Raw genomic sequence first — 20,000 nt, 5'->3', positions numbered from 1 at the left:
TCCTGAAGCACTTGAAGTTCAGTGAGCAACTAAATTTCACAAAAGACACTTGGTGTCTGATACAAGCGCTTCACGACAGACACTTACAACTTAAGTTTCACTCAAGGCTCTTGAAATTAACCGCAGATAAATGAAACCCGATAAGCAATATTAATAAGTTTTCATAACACCTGTAAAGTTGCCACCTGAAATTCTCCTCAAACACCTGGTGCCCACCGAAAGCACTTGGCATCTGTTACAGACACCTGAAATGCACTTAAAATGTTTACGAATTCAGATAAAACACTTCAGAATAACTTCGGCCACTTAAAAAGTTCGTCGAAAGCACTTGAAGTAAGTTTCAGCACCTGAATTTCACCAAAGACGAACGCTGCTGATGTCAGCACATTTCTCAATAGCACTTTTAGGGACAGCAGGTTGCCGACAAAGGAAGCTGACGATAAAAAAAAAAAAAAAATAAAACTGTCCTTCCTGACACAGATTCGAGTCCTGCCGCAGAAGGAGGGTGTTGTCATTCCCTTGAGGAAAAAGTTCGGATTTATACGTTTTTAGTAAAAACATGAATGATATTTTTAGGGAACAGAGAAGTTAAAAAAAATCCACCAAGTGTAGCGGCTGTGCTTACTTAGATGATTCTGGAAATGTTTGGCAATAAAAAAAAACAACAACAATAATAATAATAATAATAATAATAATAATAATAATAATAATAATAATATAAATCATATAACGCAGCATATTTTTTTACATCTAGTTCTTCTCAAATTACGTCAATCACCAAATTACAAGCTTCAAGCGATAATGAGATTCTCTCGTTAGGACAAGTAATAATTACGAAGTCCTCTGTATATTTTCAGTATATATATATATAATATATATATATATATATATATATATATATATATATATATATATATATATATATATATATATATAATATATATATATGAATATATATATATATATATATATATATATATATAAATATATATATATATATATGTATATTGTATACATATATATTATAACATATATAACACACACTTGTGAACCTTACCGTGAAAAATGACGGCAATATTTAGGTAATCTTGCAACTTTATCGTACGTGCAACATATCAATTAACCTACATTATCTAGTTGAGCATTTTCTGTTTTAAGATTTCGTGACAGTTAAACGCGTGGTTCATGATCCGTAGACTAATTTTGTGTTACAAACCAAAATAAAGTTAAAGAAACACCACACTTTATACACAGCCATATATAAATATGCACATCTATACTCAATCACGTGTGGAACGGGAATAAATTTCTGACTCGCACCGGGATCGAACCCAAGTTTTTCAATTGAAAGGCAAGGCTTAGTTGGCAGCGGTCTTGCCTTTCAATTGAAAGACCTGGGTTCGATCCTGATGCGAGTCAGAAATTTAGTTATATATAAATATATATTTGTATGTATCTATATCTATATTTATATTATATATATATATATATATATATATATATATATATATATATATATATATATATATATATACATATATATATATATATAATATATTTATATATATTATATATATACGTACCAACATACACGAACCTTAAGTAAGAAAAACAACACACGAACATTTGCTGTTGCGACTGTCACAAGAAACAACGTTCAGCGACGACAGATGGTGTATTTAGATACATTTACATGATTTATGCTTTGGACATATTCATTGCCGCTAGCCGCTGAATTAGCAATAGTAGAAACAGTATTCCCATTGTTAGTTATCATTCTTATTATTATTAAGATAGCCCCATGAATATGGCCCAATAATAATAATAATAATAATAATAATAATAATAATAATAATAATAATAATAATAATAATACATACATACATACGCCTGGAAAGTTTTAATTTAAAAAGCTGACTAGTGCATAATTGTAGATAAGTTTTGTATATTTCATTTCCATACTCTACAGAATTTTTCCCTTTATGTGATGTTTATCTTGATATTATTATTATTATTATTATTATTATTATTATTATTATTATTATTATTCAATTCTCCTTTTAGGGCGTGACTCTCCAAGGCACTGAACCTTCCGATTTTCAGAAAAACGTTTGGCATGCGGTCGCTAGCCATACACCCACTATTATCATGTCTACCATCATAATAATTATCATCGCTATTACACTAGTGAGATGCAAATAATTAACTATAAGTATTAGTGGCAGGAATAGTAGCGCTTATTTTTAACGTAGAGAAAACACCTCCAAATCTTGAAAGTCAAGAGAACGAACAAATTCTCGGCATGTCCTGTATAAATATAATAATAATCGTTCTTCCTATCTCCAAACCACCCGTACCCCCACCTCATCCAAAACAGTGAAATCCCCACCCCGGCCCCAAACCCCGCCCCCGCCCCGCGCTTTCCATGCTCTCAACATTTTACTAACACCTAATTCAGGAGCGGACTCGGCCCAACGGCGCCTGAGACGGTTTAAAAGTAATCTTTATTAAAGATTACGGCCATTACGTTACGGTTAGAGGAGCCGGAATTGTTCATTTCCTTCTTAAGTTTACTCGCCCACGCCTCCTCCTCCTCCTCCTCTTCCTTCTCCTCCTCCTCCTCCTCCTCCTCCTCCGCAGCATCGGCAGAGAAAGAGTTCCTCCGGGTGTTTATGCTCGGAGGACGGTCGTTTAGCGGATTCTTAAGTTGGCTCCTTCGCCAAATTTATTTCCCGCCGAATGGCGCCGTTTTTTTGCCTCGCCTTCTTCTTCTTCTTCTTCTTATTCTTCAGTTGGAGCCCGTTTCGGCTGGTGTTATGTTTGCAAGACATGAGGAAAATTTTTGTGTTTTATATACTTAATTATTTAATTATTTATTTGTTTATTTATTTAAGACGTTTCTTATGTGTGCGCTCTTGTTAGACAAAAGGCACTTTTATTATTATTATTATTATTATTATTATTATTATTATTATTATTATTATTATTATTAATAAAGCATAGTAAATTGTATCAGGAAATTTAATTAAATTCATATTATATTTTCTTTGTGTTAATAATAATAATGATAATAATAATAATAATAATAATAATAATAATAATAATAATAATAATAATAATAATATTACTGGTTTACACTTAAACCATTGTGGATTTCTTCACTATATTATTGACTCATGCTATCCTAAGATTTTTACGATAATAATAATAATAATAATAATAATAATAATAATAATAATAATAATAATAATAATAATAATAATAGGTCGGATGAACAAATGAATATTGGACAGTTCCTTGCAGACCAGACTGACAGCGAGAAAACATTAATTACTTAGACTGAAAAGACATTACAAATTAGGCTCAGCTGATGCTGCAAATAATCTTTAGTAATTAACAACACCAACAATGCCTTTAGTTATTCTTCTAAAAAAACTCGTGAATGCAATAGCTAAAACGTAAGAAAAGACGCAATAACTAAGGGATGATAGCTTGGAAAAGATCACCCAACGCAATAACGCAAATAACATTACAAAAAGGAGTGATGACTAGAAAAAGAAAAGCAAAAACACTTGTAACGCAAATAACATTACAAAAAGGAGTGATGACAAAAATAAAAACACACAACGCAAATAACATTACAAAAAGGAGTGATGACAAAAATAAAAACACACAACGCAAATAACATTACAAAAAGGAGTGATGACAAAAATAAAAACACAATGCAAACAATATTACAAAAAGGAGTGATGACAAAAATAAAAACGCATAACGCAAATAACATTACAAAAAGGAGTGATGACAAAAATAAAAACGCATAACGCAAATAACATTACAAAAAGGAGTGATGACAAACATAAAAACACATAACGCAAATAACATTACAAAAATGAGTGATGACAAAAAACAAAAACACATAACGCAAATAACATTACAAAAAGGAGTATGAAAAAAAAATTTATAACGCAAATAACAGTAAAAAAATTACTGACAAAAAACTTAGAACGCAAATAACATTACAGAAATGAGTGATGACAAAAACAAAAATACATAACGCACATAACATTACAAAAAGATGACAAAAAACAAAAACACTTTTATTATTATCGTATTGTCTGTGTCACTAGACGACAAATGCACGCAATAAAAATAACGTAACAAATCAAGTAATAACAAAACATTATCAGTGGTAATAAGGCCTTTTTCCAGATAATATGATAATGCATTTTGCATAGTAAACGAAAGTCTTATGCTCCAGTGTTAAAAAGACACAAATAAAGTAACAACGGCGAAACCTTAATGACGGTAATAAGGCCTTTTCCAGGTCTTTTTCCAGGGTAAATGAAAGTCCTTTACGCTCCAGTGTAAAAATGATAGAAATAAAGCAATAACGGCGGAACGTTATTAATGGTAATAAGGCTTTTTTCCAGTTAATAATAATGCACTTTTACATAGCAAACGAAAGCCTCTTATGCTCCAATGATAAAAGGACACGAATAAAGTAATAACGACAAACATTATTAGTGGTAATAATGCTTTTTTTCCAGATAATAATGATGCACTTTAACAGAGTAAACGAAAAACTCTTTATCAACGGAGTCGGTGAGTATATTAATATAGATTAAGACGGCCTTATGCCAGAAAGGCCCCTTGCCCATAGGGGGCGCGTAAGTGGTGTCATGCAACGCTAGGAATATGGGGCCTGGTGTGGATCACTGGACCAGGACCATTCATAGGAGACGAAGATACGGTGTCACAAAAATAATAATAATAAAAAAATAGTATTAATTTTGATTAAGAGGCTTTTTAGTTCAAAAAGAAATTTAAAAAATTTAAAAGAATGTTTTTCTAATTAAGCAGTTCTTTTAAAGTTTAAATAGAAATAAAAAAAATAAAAGAAAATTATTATTATTTTTTTAAATTAAGCGGTTCTTTTAAAGGTCCGAGAAAGTCTCTGATAGATACTTCAGGCAGGAATTTCAAAAGAAGGAAAAATTACAAGAGTAATTACACAAACGTAAATTCAGGGAAATTCTACATAATAAGTGATCATAAATAAATAAAAAAAATCACACGAAGTTCATTTGGAAAATATTTACAAAATTTCACGAAATTTATTTTCATTAAAAAAAAAAAAAAAATAAAACAAAACTAGTTGTCTCAATTCAGCGATACTGAAAAAAACGTTAACATCAGATACTCCGTGAACTTAACAGTCGTAAATAAGGAAGACATTCAAAAAAAAAGCAACTGGAAAACACTTTCAATTTTTATCTCTACACCAGAAACCTCTAAACACATACTGTAAACGAGCGCCGCGAACGTAAGAACCATAGAGAATGAAATTACTTCGCTATAGATATTTTCTCAATGAGGGAAAGAAGAGTTCTTTGGACTGAACAAATTGAAAATTAATACTATTAATAAGTTTACATCCCCGTAGGAGGGTAGTGCCGTCAGTGCACCTCGTGCGGTGCACTGTAGGCATTGCTTAAGGTTCTTTGCAGCGTGCCTTCCTTAGGCCCGTAGCTGCAGCCCCTTCCGTTTCTTTTACTGTACCTCCTTTCATATTCTCTTTCTTCCATCTGACTTTCCACCCTCTCCTAACAATTAATTCATAAGTGCAACTGCGAGGTTTTCCTCCTGTTACGCCTTTCAAACCTTCTGTCAATTTCCGTTTCAGCGCTGAATGACCTCATAGGTCCCCGTGCCTGGCGCTTGGACTAAATTCTGTGTTCAGTCCAATTCAATAAGATGACATCACTTCCCTCGAAATAAAATTAATAAATTCACTGCATGTATGAAATGTATTTAGTGACATTCATACGGAAGGTTCATCGGAATTTATGAAATACATGCACTTTTATAAATAATATTTAACCTGTATTTCATTAGAAATAGAATGAGTATTTTTCGCGTGTTTGTGGAAAACATCTACTGGTATTTAAAGAAGAACAGAGAGAATATATTCACTTTATAAATATAATTGTGTTACCTCTTTCGAAAGAATAAACTGTTCACGTTTCTAGAATAAATTTATCCGGATGCACAGAATAAGTTAATTTGCACTTGAAGGATATATTTCCTATGAAGGCATATCTACTATATATATATATATATATATATATATATATATATGTAATATATATGATATATATATATATATGTATATATTATATATATATATATATATATATATATATATATATATATATATATATATATATATATATATACATTATATATATGTAATATATATAATACATAGATATAATATATACACACACACATACACACATATATATATATATATATATATATATATATATATATATATATATATATATATATATATATGTAGTAACTGCCAATTCCGCCGCTTGCAAAAATATGTTTTAAACTGACTGAAGAAACCGAATCCTTCAGCACCCGAGAAATCCACTATCGACAATCTCATTCGCGTGATTATTAAATGAAGAAAACATCAACATCATCGATATTACATTTAAGTATTCATGAAGTAAAAATATTATTACTGCTAAAATGTTAATATTATCATTCAGGTATTTATCGCATCATCATACCAAAAGAAGTATATATGTCTCGAAAATGTTTACCTTCGGTAAGAGAACGAAGAAGGAATAGATAAATATAAAAGCTATGCCTGCTAATAAAATATCAAATATACTAAAAACACATAAAGGAAAATTTGGAACTGCCCAAGCAATAAGCATATTTTCTATAAAAACATTTTTGGTACGATTAATTCACGAGCCTGAATAGAAATTATTTGGAACTGCACAAGCAATAAGCATATTTTCTATAAATACATTTTTGGTACGATTAATTCACGAGCCTGAACAGAAATTGTTTGGAACTGCACAAGAGGCAATAAGCATATTTTCTATAAAAACATTTTTGGTATGATTAATTCACGAGCCTGAATAGAAATGGTTTTCTACAGTACAAGTGGAAAAATTTAATGGCGCCATATAGTATATTATCCAAATGAATATATACTTTCATAACTGTAAGTACAGATTGCCTATACAACGGTAAATATATTCTAGAGAATCAAAGCAGTATAATCCACGGACTCGAAGATCAAGATTCCACAGGTATGGATAAATATATCCAATGAGTTCCAGTACAAACATTCAGTTAATTCGAATAAATATATCCTGCAAATATATACGCCATAAAGGCTCGTAAAAAATATTTTCGAAGGAAGTTATACAATCACATTTAAGAGTAAATATATTCTATAATGCGAGCGAATCCTTTACACATCAAAATATATTTCACGAAAACGGAAAAATTGTATTTTCCATCTCGAATTAAGTGAGTCACTCATACGTAGAAACATATCCTATGACCACCAATAAATATATTATTTAAACGAAGAAGGAAGTTGTGAAATCACATTTAGAGTAAATATATTCTATAACGCCACCACTTTCTATACAAATCAAAATACTTTCAAGAAAACGAGAACAATATATTTCCCATCTCGAAGAAAGCGATTCACTCATAGGTATAAAATATCCTATAACCACCAATAAATATATTCCATAAATGAAGAAGGAAGTTGTAACATCACATTTAGAGTAAATACATTCTACAATGCCACCACTTTCTATTTACATCAAAATTTATTTCACGAAAACGAAAAAAAAATACATTTCCCATTTCTCGAAGAAAGCGATTCACTCATAAACATAAACATATCCTATAACCACCAATAAACATATTCCATAAACGAAGAAGGAAGTTGTAAAATCACATTTAGAGTAAATACATTCTCCAACGCCACCACTTCCTATACACGTCAAAATATCAGGAAAACGATAACAATATATTTCCCATTTCTCGAAGAAAGAGTCTCACTCACAAGCATAAACATATCCTATAACCACCAATAAACATATCCCATATACGGCAGGAAAACAAACACATTCTTCCGACCAGTCGCTGCTCCGGTCGCCGCGAAACGACAGAATCTCCCGGAAAGCGACACGCCGCTTCGATAAAAGGATGCCGCTTCCGGTGGGAGGCGATTTTACAACGGGTATGGTACGAAGTCGCACGAACAAGAAAACTGCTTACGTTGTTATTGCTGTCTATGTTTTTTTGTTTCTCGTTTACCTTCACTTTCGATGTATTTCCCGACACTAACAACGAATAGATGTCTCGCTTATAGTTTGTTTTTATTTGCGATGCTGTTTCTTTTATTATTTTATTTGTTATTACTTATGTAAATATTCTTGCTGTCAATGTTTTTTTTTTGCAAATTTTTTTGTTTGTTTGTTTCTTGCTTTCCTTCGCTGTCGATGTATTTCCCGACACTAACAACGAATAGATACTTCGCTTATATGTTTTTATTTGCGATGCTGTTGCTTGCATTATTTTATTTGTTATTACTTATGTAAATGTTCTTGTTGTCAATTTTTTTGTTGTAAATATTTTTTGTCTTTTCTTTCCATTCGCTGTCGATGTATTTCCCGACACCAACAACGAATAAATACATAACTTTAAATGTATTTTTATTTGCAATTCTGTTGCTTTATGATTCTATTATTCTGTTCGCTGTTACTTATGTTTACACAATTTTAATCTTTTCTTCTTAATTCGTTACTTTCTCTCTCGACGAAAGGCCGCCTTTCTCTGCTGAAGCTTTCTAACGAAAGTCAATGGTCCTTAAGTTACTCCACTGGTATTATTATTATTATTATTATTATTATTATTATTATTATTATTATTATTATTATTATTATTATTATTATTATTATTATTATTATTATACTTCAAAAAGCAAAATAATACACTCAAAGGACGCCGACATAATTAAGAAGTGAATTATCCCTTTATAAAATAGGAGAAATCTGAAGTTGAGAATTGCAAGTAGGAGATAAGAAAAGGGAGAGAGAGAGAGAGAGAGAGAGAGAGAGAGAGAGAGAGAGAGAACTCTGTTGTTCTACTGGCATCGCATACGCAGACAGTTGCTTTAGAGAAATAATAATAATAATAATAATAATAATAATAATAATAATAATAATAATAATAATAATAATAAAATAACAATAACAATAATAATAATAATAATATAATAGTAATAATAATAATATTAATAAAAATAACAATAATATTAATAACAATAACAATAATAATAACTAATAAAAATATCAATAATAATAATAATAATAATAATAAAATAATAATAATAATAAAAATAACAATAATAATAATAACAATAATAAAAATATCAATAATAATAATAATAATAATAAAATAACAATAATAAAAATAGCAATAATAATAAAAATAATAATAACAACAACAACAATAATAATAATAATAATAATAATAATAATAATAATAATAGGCTAACAACATTCTAAACCAACACCGCCTAATCTAGAAGGGGGAAAAAAAAATAACCATTCAAAACAGAAACAACGAATGAAATAACTAATTCACCAGGAAAAAATAACAACTCAGAAGAGACACAAAGGACATCACTATTTCACTGCGGAAAACGCCCACAAAACGTCATGAGACACGCGGCGACATTTCCCCCTTACGGAAAAGAAATAAGATCCCCTTGAATTATTCCACAAAGTTAAGCCGAGCCATAAACGAAACATTTTTTCCTTGCCGGTTGTGTCGGGTGGTGTGAAAAGGTAGGTTTCATTCTCTCTCTCTCTCTCTCTCTCTCTCTCTCTCTCTCTCTCTCTCTCTCTCTCTCTCTCTCTATATATATATATATATATATATATATATATATATATATATATATATATATATATATATATAATATATATATATATATATATATATAAAATTATATCTGTATATATTATATATATAAATAAATATATATGTTTATATATATATATATATATATATATATATATATATATATATATATATATAGAAAAGATACACAATCACTTAAATATTCAAATTCTTATCAGCGACATCCATACACACACAAACACACACACACGCACAAACACTCAGCCTTGTATACACACAAACCCACAGACTTTCAAACAAACGGCCAGAGAATTAAAAAAAAAAAAAAATCAAAGACTACGACAATCATCTCCAAACAAGATCCCACGCAAAAAAAAAAAAAAAAATAAATAAATAAAGCACTGATCCCCTCTCTCTCTCTGTGTTTACGGAGAGCGAAAAGAGGAATGAAGGGGGAAGGGGAGGGGGGTTGGGGGTGGGGAGGCCTGGTCTTCATAATGAAAGTTGAAAGAGGTGCCTGAACTGGGGCCTTCACAGAAAGAAAAAATGACCGGATATTAAATTCCTTACGACTCGATTTCCTTTTGAGGTCCTTTGCGTCGGTCGTCGGCTCCTGGTGTGAAAAACGCGTATTCTATAAATGATGAGATGCGGCGGTATTCGAAAACCACTAAGTTCTTCGGTTCTTCCCCGGTGAATGGAATTAATTGTCGAAAGGACTTATGTGGGATGCAGGCAAATAATTGGAGAGGCGAGAAGAGATATTGAACTTAATTCTAGCTGCTTATTTACGTGAACGTGTAAATATAAACACAAATACACATACATACATACATACATTCGGCCCGGATGCGAGTCAGAAATATATAAATAAATAAATAAATATATATATACATACATATATATATATATATATATATATATATATATATATATATATATATATATATATAAAATATATATATATACAGACTATATATATATTTTCTTATGATTATTTATACAGTATATATAAATAAATACTGAATATGCATATCTGATTATTTACACGAAACTAAAGTAATATTGACATATCTGCAAACACTCGATACTGTACAATACACACACACACACTATATATATATATATAATATATTATATACAGTACAGAGAGAGAGAGAGAGAGAGAGAGAGAGAGAGAGAGAGAGAGAGAGAGAGAGAGAGAGAGAGAGAGAGAGAGAGAATCCTGCAGGTAAGTAAGTTTTAATGTTCGTTCTCTGCTCGCCCATCGCTTGCAGACGGGATGAAAAAATGAGTAGCCAAACCATTAAGCCATGTCATCGCAAGGAATAAAAAAAATTAATATATCAGCGTTTCTCGATTTTCGGACTTTAAGAAAACTGAATAAAACTATTATTATTATTATTATTATTATTATTATTATTATTATTATTATTACTGGAAATGCGCACACAGAATTATGATATAAATCTAAGGAGCTATCAAATAAAGAGCGAATGATAGCGAAGAGGAATATAGGAGGAAATATACGACAATAGAAATGGAAATAGAAATAAATCAATTTTCATCACTTTTCCTTTCTCCTTCCTTTCTTCTCTTACTTTCTCTTCCTTCCTTCCTTCGTTCGTTCCTCCCTTCGGTTGCGAATGTGACACAGCGGATGATGACATAATGAGCTCAGTTCTCGTCAATGAATAAATATGAATACGACGAATGCCAAGAATATAATGAAAGAAATTCGTCTGCGATAAATATATCACAAATAATGAAAGTTTGTCCGTGATAAATATATTACACCTTCAATAAAGACATTACAAATCTGACTTTGCATTACGCAGCACATATGCCATTTAGGACCCACGAAATTTTGGGACTTGGAAGATACATTTTCGAGCGATTAGAAACACGACCCAACACGCCAACTGCTCCAACGGCGATCTTAATTCGAGCACCACCTTTAGCACAGAATCACTCACCCTCGACGTGATGCCTCTGACACCCCCTTCGGAGGAAGAAAAACACGAAGAGGAAAAAACGCGGCCAAGGGAAAGAGAGTGAGAGAGAATGAGAGAAAGAGAGAGAGCGAGAGAGAGAGAGGCTCTCCGGAAGTCGCCCTCGACGATCTCCTTCGGGAGTCAGCAGGAGCTCTTCGCCGTAGCCGTCGCTAGCGAGTGAGTTCCTCCGACGGACGTCCTTAAGATAACTTGACGAAAAGGGGGCACCGCCCCCTCGTCACCCTGTACCAGGGACGAAGCTGTTGATGATGATGATGATGATGGTGGTGCCCCTGGGCCACGGGTCCTCCCCCCCACCCTCCGGAGGAGTCCCACCCCTGAAAAACCTTTGCCTAAGGCGTCTGATCTTAGGCAACAAATCAAATCTCGCAAGTGCCTATCACATTTGCTCCCCCTAATGAGGCCAGAGCCGGCGGTAATTAAGCGCGAATTTGCAAAATACGCCCGTAATGGGCCTCACTTACCGATGGACGTGGGCGCCAAGGCAGTCAGCATGTCGTTCTTCGGCCTAGGGGACACTCCCGCTTCGGATGATCCACTCTTTCAACCTTTCGGTAATGAAAACAGCGGTGCTGAGTCTGATTACCTCGAATATGAAGTAATATGGCCAGCAGACAGCATCTAAATGGAGATTTCCCAATACTAACTTTCCTTGTTAAACCTATCTCCTCTTGTTAAGGCCGGAGGCGCATTGGGCGAACCCTCCCCGCCAATCATCGTTCGCGCTTCCCGCTTCGGGGCGGGGCGACCCGGCGAGGCCACGCCCCGTCGCCGCCCCGCCGGCCAATGGGAGGGCCGGGAAGGCTATACGAAGAATAATCTGTGTGCAAATTGAAGGTAATGCACAATACTACCATACAATTGAAGGGATTGTGAAAGGAAATATCCCCGATGCCGGCAGAGGGGCCGATGCCGTAAGGGAAGGCGGTCGGCGCCCTTCCCTTCGGACGAGAGCCACGCCAAGATGCACGAGGCGGAAGCGCCGGAAAAAAGGACGCGAAATGCACAATAAATGCTCGGGAAAGGCAAGCGCTCTGCTGCCGCTCTCCCTCCATAGTCTCTGGCTGGGACCGACACAGAGCCTGTGTGTGTGTGCGTGTGTGTCGCGGGGGGAGGGGGGAGCGAACGAAAAAGGAGAGAGAAAGCAAGCAAATGGAAATGGAAGAGAGAGAGAAGGGAGGGAAAGAAAGAGAGATAAGGGGGAGAGAGAGAGAGAGAGAATGGAAATGAAAAGGAGAGAGAGAGAGAGAGAGAGAGAGAGAGAGAGAGAGAGAGAGAGAGAGAGAGACAGAGAGACAGAGAAAGAGAGAGAGACTAAAATGAAAAGGAATGAGTGAACGAAAGACAGAGAACAAGCGAATGGCAATGGAAAAGAGAGAAGAGAGAGAGAGAGAGAGAGAGAGAGAGAGAGAGAGAGAGAGAGAGAGAGAGACCCACCCCCCTCCACCACCAGGAATGGATATTGAAAACTGGACCCAAAGCCAATACACGAAAATTTTCCAATAGCTTTGGTTCATTAGTCGCGAAAAAGATTATTGAAAATTGATTTGAAATTACGTGCCGCCCTCTTTTATGGCAGGAAGGTAGACAGGTAGAGGGGGGGGGAGGGGATAGGAAAAGGGGGGGGCGCCTACGACCCCCCTACAAAAAAAAAATAAAAAGAGGGTTTGACATTCGACCTAGCGTTATCAGAGCCCCCATATATAAAACGAACCAAATAGTCTATCCCTTCGCCCCCCTTTGTAATATATGGCATATATTTCATATTTCATAATATTTCAACACAACCAAACTGTAATGGAATTGATGCATATCATAATATTTCCCCGGGGGGCAAACTCAATATTCGTCGTAGCAAATTTCTATTGCATATTTTAATGGGGGGCAATAAATATTTCGGAAACTATGTACAAGAATATAGTTTTTAACCAAGATTGGAGAGGTATAATTTATATAAAAACAATGTAGAACAATATCGCACTGTTAAACCGTATGAAAGTGAATAACTAAAGAATGAACTATATACAAAATATAGAACAAACACTGTTATAGAAGCAGCTATTATGGTTATTGGCTAAGACTGGAAAGCTATAATTTACATACATTTACATACACTATACAGAACAATATGGCACTGTTAAACCATATGAGAGTGAATAACTAAAGAATGAACTATATACAAAATATAGAACAAACACTGTTATAGAAGCAGCCATTATGGTTATTGGCTAAGACTGGAAAGCATAATTTACATACATTTACATACACTATACAGAACAATATCGCACTATTAAACCATATGAGAGTGAACAACTAAAGAACGAACTATATAAAAAATATAGAAGAGACATTGTTGTACAAGCAGCCATTATGGCTTTTGGCTAAGATTGGAAAACTATAATTTACATACACTATACAGAACAATACTGCACTGTTAAACCATAGGGGAGTGAACTAATTTATAGTACAGAATGAACTTTATAGAAACTATACAACAAAAATTACTACAGAAGCAGCCATTATGGTTTTGGGCTATGACTGTAAAGCTATAATCTATATACACTATACAGAACAATACCGCACTGTTAAACCATATGGGAGTGAAATAATTTCTATCAAAGAATGAACTATAAACAAATATACGAACTGTACAACAAACATTGCTATTGAAGTATCCATTAGCATTAATATTACTCATAAAAATCTCATGGTGAAGAAATCACTAAAATGGTGTAAAATGTACATATATATAAATATATATATATATATATATATATATATATATATATATATATATATATATATATATATATATATATATATATATATATATATATATATATATATATATATTATATTGTAATTATTTTTTTCACCATTAATATTACTGTTATTAATTCAGCAGAAATAAATATACAAATAAGTACTAACATTGCTACTACTAACATCGATGTCAGTAGCCTGTTCCTACCTCACCATCTATCAGTTCCTGTCACTATTACTAATGCTATTACTATCAACGATGTCAGTAGTCCTATCAAGCGTACTACCTCCACTTCTTTCATCCGCTACTATTTCTGTTCTCCCAGTCGATACTACTATAACGACTGCTACTACTACTAGAACTATTACTACCATCATTAGGATACTATTATATTTTAAATAATAGTTCTATGAGAGTTAAGAACATAATATATTTGCCTTGTTAAACCATTGGGTATTGTCCATTGAATCTGCTACTTAATATTAATAAAACAAAAGCTACTAGAATAATATCGGTGTTAATAGCGATGCCAGTACCTGCTACTGTCATTATTAACATCATAATCAAAATCATACTCATAGGCCTACTTACTACTGCCATTACCAACATCATAATCATCACAATCATAATCATCGGCTTTCCAGCTTCTGACATTACCAACATCACAATCATAATAGGCGTACCTGCTACTGCCATTACCAACATAATCATCACAATTATAATCACAGGCCTAACTGATACTGTCATTACCAACATCATAATCATTACAATCATAATCATCATCATAGGCCTACCTGCTACTGCCATTACCAACGTCATAATCATCACAATCATAATTATAATAAAAGGCCCACCTGCTACTGCCATTACCAACATCACAATCATTATCATAAGCATTGGCCTACCTGCTGCTGTCATTACCAACATCATAATCATCACAATCATAATCATAGGTCGACCTGATGCTGCCATTACCAGCATCACAATCACAATCACAATCATAGGGCTACCTGCTACTGCCATTGCCAACATCACACTCATAATCATACAGTACGTCTACCTGCTACTGCCATTACCAACATCACAATCATAATCATAGGTCTACCTGCTACTGCCATTAAGTACACCATAATCATAGTCCTACCTCCTACTGTCGTTACCTACACCATAATCATAGGCCTACCTGCTACTGCCATTACCTACACCATAATCAAAGTCCTACCTCCTACTGCCATTACCTACAATATAATCATAGGCCTACCTCCTACTGTCATTACCTACACCATAATCAAAGGCCTATCTACTACTGCCATTACCTACACCATAATCAAAGGTCTACCTGCTACTGCCATTACCTACAATATAATCATAGGCCTACCTCCTACTGTCATTACCTACACCATAATCAAAGGCCTACCTACTACTGCCATTACCTACACCATAATCAAAGGTCTACCTGCTACTGCCATTACCTTCACCATAATCAAAGGCCTACCTGCTACTGCCATTACCTACACCATTATGAAAGGCCTACCTGCTCCTGCCATTACCTACACCATAATCAAAGGCCTACCTGCTGCTGCCATTACCTACACCATTATGAAAGGCCTACCTGCTACTGCCATTACCTACACCATAATCAAAGGCCTACCTGCTACTGCCATTACCTACACCATAATCAAAGGCCTACCTGCTACTGCCATTACCTACACCATAATCAAAGGCCTACCTCCTACTGCCATTATAATCATCAAAATCATAATTATAGGCCTACCTGCTACTGCCATTACCTACACCACAATCAAAGGCCTACCTGCTACTGTCATCCACGACATCACAATCATAATGACAAGCACAATCATCATTATCATAATCACCATCATCAACCGGAGGCCAAAGCAAGGCCGGAGCGAGCGCCCGGCATAAATTCGCAATATGGAGATAATAATCCGTCCGAACAAGAACGGGGCCCTAATAATCAGTCATTAGGACGGGATTAACGGTGATTAATCGATTAACCGCAGCAGAGTCACCGATAATGATTATTTTCCCTCGCTGGAATGAGCGATCATTTAACCATTACACTCCTCCCCCTCCCCCGTAATTTGACTTTCATAAAATCTGGCGGCGATGGTACTGAGACGGAGTGCTGGGCAGATGGATGGACGAACACACACACACACACACACACATATATATATATATATATATATATATATATATATATATATATATATATATATATATATATACTTGGCAATGAGGACTGTTTGCCCTAGAAAGCTTGTAACGTTTTTGAATAAATATCTCTGCTAGATACCAGCCAGTTTGAATGAGGTCCAGTTAGTAACTGTATTAATGCACGGAAAAATTGTGTATGTGATAATGGTGATGTGTATATATATATATACATATATATTATATATATACATACACATATATATATATATATATATATATATATATATATATAAATATATATATATATATATGCAACTTTACCACAAGGAAAAATGAAACACTGGGCGTAAGTCCGACCGGTTTCGTCTCCGTAATCAAGGCGTTCTCAGAGGAACCGATCAAGATTTATATCTATATCAGAGTACAGTTGCGCATATAAGTCAAAATTATAATCATATATATATATATATATATATATATATATATATATATATATATATATATCTATATCCATAAGTAACGGATGATCTATTAAAGGACAACGCATCCTTTTCTTTTTTCCTCTGATCGTCAGGCTAAAACTCCCGGGAAGAGATGACGACTATAAGTTCCTATGGAACCGCTTCCGGCAGAAGTCAAAGCAACAATATAGAAACAACTTTCTTTTCCGTAATAGATAATATATATATATATATATATATATATATATATATATAATATATATATATATATATATATATATATATATATATATATATTATATATATATATAGATATGTATAGCATTATATATTTATATATGTAAAGGAGAGAGAGAGACAGATGATACAACCTGGTTTTAATAAAATCTTTTGGGGTGGGGCTGCTAGCCCCATGCCCTTCTCCTCCCCGGCCTCAACAAATCACGGCGCTACAATAAGCTGCATCAACTGAAAGCACACAAATCGTCAGGACACATCCCACTAACACCTGAGGCAAGTGTCTTAACCACTAGACTAAGGGCCACTATATAGATGAATGCATAAGTCAGTAACATTTACGGTTTTTCCTTTTTAGTTTTCTGGAAAGAAAACTTTTGTGCCGGCTTTGTCTGTCCGTCCGCACTTTTTTCTGTCCGCCCCTAGATCTTAAAAACTACTGAGGCTAGAGGGCTGCAAATTAGTATGTTGATCGTCCACCCTATAATCACCAAACATACCAAATTGCAGCCCTCTAGCATCAGTAGTTTTGATTTTATTTAAGGTTAAAGTTAGCCATAATCGTGCGTCTGGCAACGATATGGGGCAGGCCACCACCGGGCCGTGGTTAATGATTCATCGGCCGCGGCTCATACAACGTTATACCGAGACCACCAAAAGATAGATCTATTTTCGGTGGCCTTGAATATACGCTGTACAGAAAACTCGATTGCATTTTTACTTTCCTATCTTTTTTTTTTTCCTTTTTTTGTTTTTTACTTTCCGCTTTGTCATTGTAGTGTAATAATGAGCTGGCGTTATGCTTGCTCTTTCAAGCAACCCATAGGACAGCTTCGAACGCAGAGACTCGACTGACCTTCAAATATACATAATATAACTGCGCACCTTGAATATTTAATATTTCCCCATTTGTTCGAGTATGTTCAACTTGCGTGTAAGATCAGGGTACATTGTTTTTTTACGTTGCTGTCAAATTTAAATCCACTTAGCACCGATGGATGTAACCATTCATTTAATAGCATAGGTGAGTCTATAATGTGACTCAGTGGTCTCGGTAGAGTAATAATAATAATAATAATAATAATAATAATAATAATAATAATAATAATAATAATAAATAATAATAATAATAATAAAAAGTTTCATTACTTTTAAAAAATAATTTCATTACTAATAATAATAATAATAATAATAATAATAATAATAATAATAATAATATTATGGATTCCACCTCATAACACTTACAAATAATAATAATAATAATAATAATAATAATAATAATAATAATAATAATTATTATTATTATTATTATTATTATCATTCTGTAGAAATATACGAAATTATTCAACAGAAAAATCATTACGGATTCCACCTCATAACGCTTACAAATAATAATAATACTAATAATAATAATAATAAGAGCAACCCGTCATAGATTCCCCCCGTCGTTAAACAAATGCCGGTGCCGTATTTCCATATTCATTCTTTCAACCCGCCGCCCTATTATCGATAATCTCATTAGGGAGCCCGCCTTGTGAAGCCGAGTGCCAGCGTTTGCTCATCTAATAGGGAGTCCTTTTTCCATAGTGTTATGTGCTACCTCCTCCACTCCATCGATTCTCTCTCTCTCTCTCTCTCTCTCCCTCTCTCTCTCTCTCTGTTTATCTCGCTTTGTTTCTGTCTCTCGGTTTCTCTCTCCCCCTCTCCCTTTAATCTTTCTCTATTTCTCCCTCTGATTCTCTCTCTCTGTTTCTCTCTCCCACTCTCTGTTTCTCTCTCTCTCTCTGTTTCTCTGTCCCTCTCTCTCTCTCTCTCTCTTTCTCTGTTTCTCTCTCTTTCTCTCTGTTTTTCTCTCTCTCTCTCTCCCCCTGTTTATCTGTCCTCTCTCTCTCTCTCTGTTTCTCTCTCTCCCTCTGTTTCTGTCTGTCTGTCTGTCTGTCTCTCTCTCTCTCTCTCTCTCTCTATGCCGTTCTACTCTTCTTCGCGGACGATGATGGATGATTGATTGATTACACACGCTACACCTTTCATTTTTTCACTATTGCCTCCCCCCCCCGGAGGGGGGAGAGGGGAGGTTTCTCTACCGGGCCGCTGGCAGGCAATTACTATTATCATCAACCGGTCCGGGTAGGTCTTGCTTTTAATTGTTATAAGCGTTACGGTATCGCTTTACATTTAGTTGTTTATTGATTTATTTATCTATTTATTTGTTCATTCATTTATCCGTCCTATCGTGTAAACTGAGGTTCTTATATTACTGAGCAATATTTATTTATTTATATAATTTATCTGTCCTATCGTGCGAGTTGAAATTCTTATATTACTGAGCATCAGTAAGATACTTCGTAGCTTGCTAATACCTATATTGCCAATGTTTACAATCCTCTTAACGAACAGATTTGGTCGAAGCATCTACATCTCTCTGGAAACGGAATGGAAACGGAATATAAAAGGATCTAAAGGTGAACTAGGAGAAAACTCCGTAGCTGCACTAAGAAATAACGATTAAGGGGCTGGACAGCAAGGGCTAAGGGAAGTCAATACACGAAAGTCAATACATGTCATAATTTGTTTTGAATTTTCCTA

At 34.1% G+C, this 20,000-nt stretch overlaps 2 protein-coding genes across 2 annotated transcripts in view; one reads left to right on the top strand and one right to left on the bottom strand.

Annotated features, from left to right (window-relative positions):
- LOC136831538 (homeobox protein orthopedia-like) overlaps positions 1–12,579 on the bottom strand; it is a 136,638-nt gene extending 124,059 nt beyond the window's left edge. The window contains exon 1 of the mRNA XM_067092109.1: positions 12,236–12,579. Within this exon, the coding sequence (XP_066948210.1) occupies positions 12,236–12,266 (31 nt within the window). The 5' untranslated portion in view covers positions 12,267–12,579. The remainder of the gene's footprint in view (positions 1–12,235) is intronic.
- On the top strand, positions 12,265–16,461 carry LOC136831135 (uncharacterized). Its single transcript, XM_067091090.1, has 2 exons — positions 12,265–12,325; positions 15,587–16,461. The coding sequence occupies exons 1-2, from the start codon at positions 12,265–12,267 to the stop codon at positions 16,459–16,461; spliced, it is 936 nt and encodes a 311-aa protein (XP_066947191.1).
- Positions 16,462–20,000: the final 3,539 nt, after the last annotated feature.

Source organism: Macrobrachium rosenbergii, chromosome 48 (genome assembly GCF_040412425.1).
Source record: "Macrobrachium rosenbergii isolate ZJJX-2024 chromosome 48, ASM4041242v1, whole genome shotgun sequence".
In the NCBI taxonomy this organism is placed as follows: Eukaryota; Metazoa; Arthropoda; class Malacostraca; order Decapoda; family Palaemonidae; genus Macrobrachium; species Macrobrachium rosenbergii.
This window is presented reverse-complemented; position numbering and strand designations above follow the sequence as displayed.

Bases quoted from the DNA above. Each gene is read 5' to 3' on its own strand.
- LOC136831135 (XM_067091090.1), top strand. From the start codon at position 12,265: ATGTCGTTCTTCGGCCTAGGGGACACTCCCGCTTCGGATGATCCACTC. The intron at 12,326-15,586 runs GTAATGAAAACA...ATAATCATACAG, and splicing joins TCCACTCTTTCAACCTTTCG to TACGTCTACCTGCTACTGCC.